General features: G+C 39.6%; 1 protein-coding gene across 1 annotated transcript in view; it reads right to left on the reverse strand.

The window, feature by feature from the left end:
- The window catches only part of mtpap (mitochondrial poly(A) polymerase), a 46,610-nt gene that overhangs the window by 14,938 nt on the left and 18,860 nt on the right, over window positions 1–12,812 (reverse strand). The window contains exons 5-6 of the mRNA XM_052015585.1: window positions 2,638–2,849; window positions 406–632 (exon numbers count right to left, since the gene is read on the reverse strand). Of these exons, the coding sequence (XP_051871545.1) occupies window positions 406–632; window positions 2,638–2,849 (439 nt within the window). The remainder of the gene's footprint in view (window positions 1–405; window positions 633–2,637; window positions 2,850–12,812) is intronic.

Below are 12,812 nucleotides of genomic sequence, written 5' to 3' on the forward strand. Positions count from 1 at the left end.
AAAAATGAAATAAATTAGTTGTGAGAACTAAAATGAAAGAAACCAGATCTCATTTCATTTGACCTCATTGAGATTCTTCTAAAGGGTGAGATTTGATAAGAAAATATTTCTATTGCTCAGTGAGGCAATAATTAAAGGGATAAAGAGATTAAAACTTTTTATGCGTGCAGGCTAGTTAGGACATGGAATGCCTTTACAAAAATGGTAAATTAACTAGAATTTGTAGTAGATTTTAAAAAAGCATTTAAATACTAGAACATTTTAAGTGCACATAAGAACAGGGATACAGGATAGAATGGGCAGCTCTATCAGAAGCACACTCGGGCACATGGCAGCACCAAAGGAGGCCACAACATACAGCATGAAACCGTTGTTAAAGAATATTTAAATCTCTGTCTGTATTACCTGCTTGGTCTTTTAGTTGGTCTAGTGTCGGTATAATTGGTGGATTTCTCTTCTGCAGCAGGAAAAGAACCATCATGGTCAAGGAGAAATTAGTGATCCAAGCGCCAGGAATACTACTGGTGATACCCTGAACACGAGCCCAACATCGAATGCCAAACACCAGGGCCCGTACCCGAGGGTCAATATTAGAATAAACATAAAGGAGTTCTGTGCTTCTCATAGCAATTCTGTGACAAAAATAAAAAGGCTCATTGAGCATATTAGTAATGTGATGAATGTGTCAATTCCGCATCACTGCTTCTCATAATTTTATATACAGTACTTTTAATAGGCCACCCTTCAGCCTCCAAGAAAATAATCCAAGTTTGTATACCTCTCCTTATAGCTATTATACTCCAGTCCAGACAACGTCCTGATGAACCTCTTTTGGACTCTCTCCAAAGCGTCCACTCTTTCCTAGAGTGTGGTGACCAGAAATGCACACAATACTCCAAATGCAGCCTAACCAAAGTTTTATGCAACTGCAACACAACTTCCCAACTTTTATACTCAATGCCTCAAACAATGAAGGTAGGCATGCCTTATGCCTTATTTATCATCCTATCTACTTGAGTTGCACTTTCAGGGAGCTATGGACTTGCACCCCAAGATCCCCCTGTAGATCAATGCTCTTAAGGGTCCTGCCATTTACTGTATACTTTCTTCTTGCATTAACCTCCCAAAATGTAAAATCTCACACTTTAAACTCCATCGGTCATTTTTTTGTCCAAAATTCCAACTGATCCATATCCTGTTGTATCCTTTCACAGCCTTCAAAACCCAAAACTTCATGCTTAATTTTCAGTGAATTTCTTTATATACTAGCCTGTAACAAGTGAACAGATGTTCTGAAAAGTTTAATAACATTGGATAAAAGGTTGCATAATTGAATTTACTTTAATACCCAGAAGTGAACTCCTCTTTATCATGATTTTGTCGCACTCTTTAACCTTCTATTTAAGTTCTGATGTAAGGTTATTGACCTGAAATATTAACTATTTCTTTCTCCATAAATGCTGCTGAGCAGCTCCATCATTTGCAACAATTGCAGTTCTTTTGCTTTTCTTCTTAAAGTTGTGGATAATGCAATCACTTAATGATTGATATATGCCATTGCATTTCCTGAATAGGTATTGATTTTTCTAAAAGTAAATGGAGCTCCAAATAATTCAACAGCTCAGGTCAAAAGCACTAACATTTTTTTAATATACATCAAAACATTAAACTGGAGAGGTTTATACTTGAAATGCTCTGTTCTAATACAGCCTGAGATGAATTAACAGTTTGTATTGAAATGCTCATGCACATGATTGCAAGGAGGCTGAACAAATAATAAGAGGTGTAAATGTTAACGTTCATGATTTAAGTGTGTCAATGGATAGCAGCCTTGAGATATCTGCTCCTGTCTGATGAAAATCACTTAATGTGCAAATAATCTTGCAACATGCAAGGTACTGCAATAGCCTCAGCTTTGACTTTGAATGCATGGGAAGATTTCTTTTTCACAAAGAAAGCCATTTCAACTTCTAATCTCTTTACCTTCCCTCTTCATAAGCATGGTTAAGAAATGCACAACTGTAAACAAAAAGTAGCACCAAAGAAAGTGCAAAAGCAAATTCCAGTTATTTTTACCATGATTTCAAATTCCCATAATTCAAAAAAAAAATGAACTTGCAATCATACAGTGCTCTCCATGAAAAATTAAGTACATCTGAAAGTGGGGGAAATGCCATAATATAATTGCACATGGTTCCAAAAACAGTTTATGTTCATTGATGGATATGCATTAGCTTAGGCACCAAGAAAACTCTGCAATTTCTTTTCAAGGCAATTTTTACAACCACCTGAGAGAGCAGACAGAGCTTCTGACGAAATTGTGGCTTGAACATATAACCCTGCGAATGCCATCACTAAGCCAAGGTCAACATTATAGTTAAGTTGTTACACTCTCACTTAGAACCCATGTGCTACATTGATAAATCAATCAAGTTCACTTCTGAACTTCAGATATAGCCTTCAGAAAGGATACCTGTAATGATCACAATAACCACTGTGGTGCAACAATTAGCTCTCGTGCAATACCATTTCCCAATGCCTGTCATGAGTAGAGTTACTTCGAAAAAAGTCAAATGGTAATACTGATAATTGAAGCAAAAACAAAACTGCAGATGCCTTGACTTTGGCACGTCTCACCTATTATTGGCAGTGAGGTCACATTGAAGTCCTGAAGGCTGATGAGAAAATCGCACCAATGGGCATCGAGCATTGAGTATCTTTTGCATTCCTGTACATCCTGGGGCAAACTGATCAATGCATTCCCCTATCACGGAAAGGATGCTTTGTGTTGCCACCCGCTCTGATGCCACCCTTTTAGTTTGGTACTCCATGGAGAAGGCACCTCCTGTCTAAACAAGAAGGAAACTAGTTGGCAAATGGCACCTGCTTGTTATCATACTTGAAACTTCTAATGATGTGCAAGACCTTTTGACTCCTTCGATTGCACACCAGATCTCATCCTATTGTAGGTGTAACTGATATTTACTATAGAGACAAATGCAAGCATTAACTTAATCTTAAATTACAAACACGTTCGCATTTGCAAATTCTGATTCAACCTAGATATCCTTAAATGTCACAAAACACCAACTTAACAAGGGGATAAAACATCGTGCGATGCATGATGTAATATTTCTACCCCTTAACATTTATTGGAAGCAATTGTTAGATGGAATTTCATATATATGCTGATGTTGCCATACAGATATTCATGAATGGAGATAAAGTAGGACTAAATAAAGTAAGGGGCTTCTTTTGCCAAGAAATGGAAATGCTACACTATCATTTTATTGATGAATCATAAAATTGGTGTCCTTTCATCCTAATAGACCAGATGTATATTTCCAGCATTTACTGTATTTAATGTCATTCATGTCTAAATCAAAGTCAGGATTTTAATCACAAAATGAGTCCTTAGACGTGGAATGTTAACTGGTTTCTCTTTCCACAGATGCTGCTTAATTGGCTGAGATCTTCCTGCATTTTTGTTCTTGTTTCAGATTCCAGCATCTGCAATTTTCCATCAGGATTTTCATAAAAGCCCTGGAATTTAAAATGCAGGGAAAACAATGCTAAAGCTTAAACTGGGGGTGAAATTCCTTCAAAGCAGATCACAAATTCCCAAATGATGGTTAAAGTTGATGAACCACCAACCTATCTCACTGAACTTGCTATGTTACAGACATTAATAGGTTTAACAGAAAATGCTGGAAATACTCAGTGGGTCAGGCAACACATATGGAACAACACCCTGAGTTCCTCCAGCTGTTTCTGTGTTGCTCCAGATTTCCAGCATCTGCAGTCTTTTGTGTCAACATATGTGGAAGTCTGTGACTTTTCATCAAAACTAAAAAGAAAACATTAGAAATCAAACAAGTTGCAGGAATAGAGGAATAGTGCGATAGGGGAAGATGGTTATGTAAATGGTGGTGGTGCTGGCTGAAAGAGGTGAAGGCTTGTTAAATGCAAGTGATCTAGCCGAAAGAGATATAAATAGCAGATGAAGGTGGACAGACAAAAAAAAGTATTGCAATTGAGAGATAAAAAACACTGCGCCCTCTTGGATATCAAGAGAGACTGCGACCACTTACATCACAATCCCTCTTGGTCTCCACTGCATCACATACATTCATTCCTTAAGTTCCCTTCACTGTCCCTCCTTCTCTGCAACTTGAAACATGTTTAATTTCTAACCTTTCCTACTTCTCACGAAAAGCCATTGATCTGAAACATTAACACTGTTTCTTTCATTATACAGGCAACTCAACGTTATGGGGGTGTGGGAGTGGAAGAGGAGGTACACTTCTAGCAAACAGTCCATATTGCGATTTTCTGTTCACAAAACTGTTCCTTGATGCGTGTACAAGTTGAGAAAAAAAATTATTTATTTACATAAATCCTGAAAGAGCGAATTTTATTCCATGTCAAATGTTTGGATGATGATTTGAGAATTCTGTAAGGGCGAACTTCTGTTGCCCAAACTGCACTAACGCAGGGGTTGCCTGTAATTGTATATGATGTCCATGGAGATAAGATTACACAAAGCTCATAAAGGAATGGATAACCAGGAAGAGCGATAATTTTTAAAATGAGCAACAGAACTGCACCAACAAACTTTTTTTAAAAAATAAAACCTGTTAATTACAGGAAAGAGCCAAGTGTTATACTTGTTCAACAGTTTATACCGTTTTAAAAAATGTATCCAATTTTTAAAAGAGGGCAACATTGTAGGAAGGCCAGTAGTTATTTGCTATCGACTTCAAAGATGAAGGTTAACTGCCTTCTCGATCTGCCACAGTCTTTCTTGTGAAGGTATTCGCACAATTTCATTGGGGAGTTAGTTCCAAGATTTAGACCCAGCGACATACATTTCCAAGTCAGGATGGTTTGAGTCATCGAGCAGACCTAACATGGTGGTGTGCCCACGTCTCTGTAGCCCTTGGCCTTACTGATGGCAGAGATCATGGGTTTGGAAGGTGCAATTGGAAATAGCTTAGGCGGATAACTATACTGCATTTTGTTGGTGGCACACATTTAAGGCAATGTGTGACAGTTGTGGAAGGAATGAAATTTATAGACCAAGTCATGAAATTACAAAAATTCGTAACTTCACCCAAGTCAAACCAACTTCAGCCCCATATTAGGCTTTGTTTTCCATTACGTAACCATTTCTTTCAGTGGAACAATACTCTGCAGTATTCCAAGCAGAATTCCAGCATGCTAAATAACTAAAATCTGATACAATGGATGATGTAACTGTGTACTCGTGCCTTGGCACTTAACTCCTTAAAATACATGAACAGGGAGATTCAGAGGAAAACCCAAGAAAAGGGGTTTTCAAACTCATTTAAGGTACTTGAAGTCTGTTCAGGGATTTCTGAGAGACCAAGAATGTTCTTCTTTTACTAATATATTTGTAAAGCTTAACCCCTGATACTGATAGGGCTATTTTACATCAACACATCCTAATTGGCAGGGTTACCCTTTCAACTGGTTTTGTCATTCTCTTCTCATACAATATCAGAGAACACAGATGGTACAGGGGCTTTAATCATGTATATACATTTGGAATGTTATTTACAAACACAAGGCAGGTGAGGAATGCTATATGGTAGACTCCATAAGCAACACTAAGGTGTAACAAATACCCAGCTTATTAAAAGATTTTTCCAAAGTGATTGCTTTCCATATTCTTATGAGTAACTTTCAAAAAAACTTTAATTTTGCATCAACTTTCTGAATAAATCTGCCAGAAAGCTTTTCTTACAACTTAAAAATAAGCAACCTGCTTCCAAATTACAGGGTTGGATAGAGAAGTAAATCAAATGGCTTATGGGAGATGGACAGAACTGAAAAGAGCAGAAATCCTACAGGAGAATGGTAAATGTAGAGGGGTAGTTAAATAATTAAGGAGGGCAAGGAGGGGGAATGTAATAGCACCGGTAGTCAAGATAGAGGAAAATTCCAAAGTGATTCGTATGGACATTGCGGGTAACCAGAGAAAGAGCAGGACTCATTAAGGACAAAAGTGATAACATACTGTATGTGTGGAGCCAAAGGACACAGGTCTTCTTCCCATCTGCATTCAGTAAGGCGAGGTACATTACATACATAGAACAGTACAGCACATGAACAGGCAATTCAGCCCACGATGTCTGTGCCAACAATGATACTAATTTAAACTAATCTCATCTGCCTGTTCATGTCCCTCTACATCCCTTTATCTCTCTATATCCCTTTATCTCTCTATATCCATCTATTCCCTATCTGTTCTTGTGCCTGTCTGGATACCTATTAAACATTGCTATCATGTTCCACTGCTTTCCCTGGCAGTGGGCTTCAGACACCCACCACTTTGTGAACAAAAAACTTGCCTTGAAAATCTCCTTTAAACTCTCCCTCTCTCACCTTAAAAGCTATGCCCTTTAGTATTTAGTTGATACTGTAGTTGGAGAATTCAGTGAGGTGGACAGTGAAATTCAAGAACAAAGTAGCACTGAAACAGAGGAGACGTTAGCTGTCTTAGCAGTTTGAAAGGTGGATAAAATTTCCCCGGCATAATGAGATTTATCCCAGGCCGCCAAGGGAGGTAAGAGAGGATATTGCTGGGGCTCTGAGAGAAATTTTTAAATCTTTTTGAGCCACATAAGAGGGCTGCAGATGACTGAAGGACAGCAAATTTGCACCTTTATTCAAGAAGGGCTGGAGGGATAAGCCAGGTAAATTACATATCTATGCTACGTCAGCAAGTTATTGGAAAATTCATGATTAATCCACACTTGCAGAGGCAGGGACTAATTAAGGACAAACAGCATTGATTTGTTAAGAGTTGATATCATCTGACTAATTTTATTGGACTTTGAGGTTACTGAGTGGGTCAATAAGGGCATTGTAGTTGATGTGGTCTCCATGGACTGATGTAAAACCTTTGACAAGATTGCACATGGGAAATTGGTCCAAAAGGTAAAATCCTATGGGATCCAGGCCAATTTGGCAAATTAGATCTGAAAATAGCTTGGTGATAGGAGCAGAGGACAATGTTCAGGGTTTTTTTTGTGATTGGAAGCTTGTGACCTGTAGTGTACCACAGAGCTCAAGTGCTAGTACTTTTGCTGTTTATTCTATATATTAATCATTTGAATGTGAATGTAAGAAATATGATTACTATGTAAAGAAACAACATGAAAATTGGTGGCATTGTTCATAATAAGGAGGGTAGTTTTTGACTACATTTCTCATGACACAAGAGGACGCCATTCCTCCATCTAGGTCTATGCCGTCTCTCAGAGCAATCCCATTATCCCATTCCCATCCTCCCCCCACCACCACTTATTTCATGGTAATCTGTTCTCTCACCTCCCCATCAATTGCCTCCTAACACTAGGGAAGTTTACAGTAGCCAGTCAACCTACTAGCATGTCTTTGGGATGTGTGCAAAACTGGAGCACCCGGGGGAAATCCACAGTCATATCAAGAACTAACTGTTGCACCACCTTAATTTGAAGAGAGCAATGGCAGATGGAACATTTTGGAGGACATATAAGATAAGGATCTATACAATAAATGGTAGGGCCCCAAGAAATACAGAGGGGCTTTGGTGTACATGTCCAAGGATCCCAAAAGGCAGCACCACGTAGATAAAGTGGTTAGGAATGAATATTGGATACTTCCTTTAATATCCAGGCATAGAATACAAGAGCAGGGAGGTTATGGTACAACTATACCAAACAACAGTTAGTTTACAGCTCAAGTACTATGTGCATAGAGTCATAAAGAGATGGGTTGTTGATGGTTGGCATGGAAAGAGGCTCTTTGGCCCACCGACTCCATGCCAACCATCAACAACCCATTTACACTGATCCTACATTAATCTCATTTTTTTATTCTCCCCACAGTCTCATGAACTCACCTAGATTCCACCACTCACCTACACACTAGAGGCAATTTACAGTGGCCAATTAATATATCAATTGCTTGTCTTTGGGATGAGAAGGGAAACCAGAGCACCCAGGGGAAATCCACATGGTCACAGGGTGATCATGCAAGCTTCATACAAACAGCACCCAAAGTTAGGATTGAACCTAGTTCTCTAGTACTGTTGTGGCAGCAGCTCTATTAGCTGTGTCACCCAGAAAGAGTGCAGTTTTGGTTGCCACCCTATAGGAAGGATATGACTATGCTAGAGAGGGGGCTGAGGAATCTCCTCAACCCCGTCTCTGTGTGGTCATTTCCTGGGATGGATGTATCAGCAGTCAAGAACGATTGGATAGGCTGGGTTTGTTTTTCTGTGTTGGAGGACAATGGGAGATCTGATTGAGCTACAGAAAATTATGAGGGGCAAAGATACAGTAGATAGTGAGATACTTTCCCCCTTAGAATAGTCATCTATAACCATAGTGCATTAGATAGAGGGTAGGACATTTAGAGGGGATTTGAGGAAGAATCTTTTCACCCTGAGGGTGGCTGAACTCTGTAACGCACTGCCCAAGGTGGTGGTGGTGGAGGCAGGTAATCCCAGAGTATTTGAATATTTACAGGAGCACTTCAAACACTGTGTATTGGAAAATGGGATTAGTTTACATAGGTACTAGCATGGACACAGTGGGCCAAAGGGCCTGTTCCCTGGTGTACCACTCTATTACTCTTCTAATATAATTCTCCTCAGTGAGGCTCTCTACAGGTTGCATTAACAATGTCCAGATTAAGGAAAGGTAAATTTTCTATGTTTTTAATCACAAGCTATTTCTGAAGCAAACTTCATTTACTGCTGAGAATGTTAATCTATATAACCAGAGCACAAAGAGACTGTAACAAGGGGAATTCCTAAAAGTCACCTATTAGGTTCTGATGAGTCATTAAGGAGAACTTGCAGCAACAAATGTTTTCTGACAGTAGGTTACCTAACATTTTGTGAACAGCTGTCTTCCCCACCTCTGCACTTCAGTAGCTACAATTAATATAAATATAGCAGTGACTCTATTTTCTACGAAAACAGCTGTTTGGAGACAAAATTAACCTTACTCATGAAATAGCACATGAATACTGTTTTCAAACTCTGAACTGATACTTAAGGATATTGTCTTTATACTTTATCCACCTACATGAAAAATGTCTTGTATCCTAAAAACACACCTTCCTTGTCATCCTGCATACAATACAGCAAGAATTAATCTTATTATTACACTATTGAAGAATCTCAGTTAATTTGCTCTCCTAAAAACGTGGTTACATTTTTATTCCTCAGGTTTAACAATCAATATTGCTTTAATAAATTGTGCACCAACACACGGTAACTAAGAGCTCCTACACCACTGGACATGTGATCCTAACTTTTCTACCATTACTCCAACAAACAACTGGTCCTGATCTTTACAGGCAGCAGTAAAGTTGAGCACTTGCCTATGACATCAAAGAAATCAGCCTCCAAAGATCTGCCTCCAAAGATGCAAAGTTTTTATCTTTTCTTATGCCAGCTGCTCCCTGGTGTTCTAAATTCTCTCATAAGAGTAAAATCCCTTACACTTTGATCACTTTGCACTAAAACAGACTTTTTTTTGTTTTTAATTTTCTTTGTAAAAATTATGTATAATTTATGTTTTTCTTATGAATGCTGCTTATGTAATGCTGCTACAAGTAAGTTTTTCATTGCACCTGTGCATATATGTACTCGTGCATGTGACAATAATCTCTACTTTGACATCAACCCCATCTAATCCTCAGGATCTTGTACGTTTCAGACAAGTCCCTTTCGTTCTTCTGAACTAGCAAACCCAAGCCTAATTTCTAATCTTTCCTCATAACTAAAGTGTGCCAGCTTTCTTAGGAGGTTGAGGTTCAGTTTGTCACTGAACAGTCTAACAAACTTCTACAGATGTACTGTTGAAAGAATCCTGACTGGTTACATCATGGTCTGGTACAGCAATTTGAAGGCGCAGGAACGCAAGAAGCTGCAGAGAGTAGCGGACTCTGCCAAATACATCATGGATACATCCCTCCCCACCAACAGTTGTATCTACTGGAGGCGGTGCCTCAAGGCGGCAACATCCATCAGCAAAGATCCCCACCACGCCATCTTCTCGCAGCTACCATCGGGCAGAAGGTACAGAAGCCTAAAGTCCCACACCACCAGGTTCAAGAACATCTACTTCCCTTCAGCCATTCAGTTCTTGAACCAACTGGCACAACCTTAATCACTACAGTTTAGCAACAGTATGACCACTTTGATCACTTTGCACTAAAATGGACTCTGCTTTATTTTGTTCCAATTGTGTTCTTTCTTGTAAAAATTGTGTACCATTTATGTTTTTCTTGTGAATGCTGTTTATATGATGCTATGTGCCTGTGATGCTGCTGCAAGTAAATTTTTCATGGCACCTGTCATATGCACAAGTACATGTATGCACAATAAACTTGACTGACCAACTCCAAACTGCTTCTAACACATTAATATCATTCCTTAAATAAGAAGATCAAAATTATGCACAATATTCCAGATTTGTGATACAGATGTATTCATGATTGTTGTGTGTAGTTCTGGTCATCTAGCTATAGAAAACATGAAAAGGTGTAGAAAAGATTCACAAGGATGTTACTGGGACTGGAGGGCTTGAATTTAAGGAGAGACTGGGCAATTTTTTTTCCTGGAGCATAGGAGGCTCAGGGATGACCTGATAGAGGTTTATAAAATCATGAGGGGCGTAGATGAGGTCACAGTCTTTTTCCCGGGTTTGGGGAGTCTAAAACTAGAGGACATAGGTTTAAGGCAAGAAGGGTGAGAATTAAAGGGGACTGAGGGGAAACTTTTTCCACACAGAGGGTGGTGGGTATATGGAGCAAGCTGCCAGATGAAGTGGTAGATGTAGGTACAATTACAACATTTAAAAGACATTTAAACAGGTACATGGATAGGAAAGGTTTCGAGGGATATGGGCCAAACGCAGGCAAATGGGACTGCTCAGGTGGGCAATTTGGTCAGCATTGGACCAAAGGGCCTGTTTCCGTGCCTACCTGGTGCAAGGGAAGCTTACCATCATTTCAAATGAATCAGACATTGTGGGCTGAAGGGTTCTATGTGGTCTCATAAATCCCCTATAAAACTTACTTTTGAATTCAATTCCTTTTCAAATAAATGAACACATTCTGTTACCCTTTCCCAATTTCTTGCTGTAGCTGCATACTAATATGAACATAGAAACAGGAGTAGTCTGTGGAAGAGCAGGCAATCAACGACAGCAGCCCATGGACTTCCACATTTCATTGCCTAAATATGTGCTTCAGCAATTTAGCACTACCATTGTAAAAGTGAGCACAGAGCTTTGCTAGTATTCTCATTCTAAATATCAGAACAATTATACTTTAAGATTATTACAACCTACTTTTACCAACACCTTGCAGACACAAGAGACTGCAGATTCTAGAATCTGGAGCAAAAAACAATTTGCTGGAGGAACTTCGAGGGTTAGGCAGCATCTATGGAGGGAAATGGGCGATCAATATTTCGGGTCGAGGGCTCTTCATCTGGACTGGAGACTACCCAAGAAGAATACGAGGTGCCATTCCTCTAGTTTGCTTTTGGCCTCACCCCGGTAGACTACAATCTGACAGCATGAATGTTGAATTCTCCAGTTTCAGGTAACCTGCTCCTCCTCAGTTCCTTTCTCTCTCCTTCTGATCTACCCAGGTCCTCTCACACACATCTTTTTTCCCAACCCTGTCCTCCCCCAGCCCCTTTTCACCATTTCTTGTTCCTCCCCCACCTACTCAATCTGCCTATCACCCACACACTCCTCCCACTGTGTCCCGTCCCCTATTCCCATCTGCCTACCCTATCTTTCTTATTTGGTTCAATGCTCCACCTTCTTTTCCTATCAGATTCCTTCATCTGCAACCCTTTGCTGCCTCCACCCATTATCTCCCAGCCTGTTGCTTCTTCCACCTTTCCCTCCCCCACCTGACTCCAACAGCTCATCACCCCTTCTCAACTGGATCCACCTTTCGCTTGCCAGCTCTTAACCCCACCCCTCACACCTTTACACTGGCCATCTCCTCTTTATCTGGGTTAAAAGTAGAGGTCTTGACACTAAATGTTGACTGCCTACTTCCCTCTACAGATGCTACCTGACCTGCTGAGTTACTCCAGCAGCTTGTTCAATTTCTTGCCCAAGTGCTCTGGAAAAAATGCTGCTTAGTTCAGTCTAAAGTTAAATTATATAAAATTCAGTTATTAATATGCAATCAAAATAATATTGATCTAGATGTTCCAGTTGATAGCATGAATTATCAAGGACAAGGAGATACAGTAAGTGTTCAATCTCAAATTAACAGGACTTGACAAATGATAGATAAGACAATGTACCTCTGGATAAAGCTCCAACATTCTTTTCATTTAACCATTTGATGACTTACTATGAAAAGTGAACATCAGTTCCAAATAGATGCAATAATCTGAATATTTCCCTCCTTCCCCATATAAGCAACTACATTCAGATAGCCATTCAAAGGCAAGAAATCAGACCACACACTCTCCACTACATCTCAATCCCTTGACTACCTGGTACAAGAGAATTTTTTAAAAACTTTTTTAAAATTTTATTTACAGTGTGGTAACAGGCCCTTCCAGCCCAACGAGTCCGCACCGCCCATTTTAAACCCAAATTAACCTACCCGTACGTCTTTAGAATGTGGGAGGAAACCGGAGCACCCGGAGGAAACCCACGCAGACATGGGAGAACGTACAAACTCCTTACAGACAGCGACAGGAATTGAACCCCAATCACTGGCGCTGTAATAGCGTTGCGCCAACCGCTATGCTA

Source organism: Pristis pectinata, chromosome 5 (genome assembly GCF_009764475.1).
Source record: "Pristis pectinata isolate sPriPec2 chromosome 5, sPriPec2.1.pri, whole genome shotgun sequence".
In the NCBI taxonomy this organism is placed as follows: Eukaryota; Metazoa; Chordata; class Chondrichthyes; order Rhinopristiformes; family Pristidae; genus Pristis; species Pristis pectinata.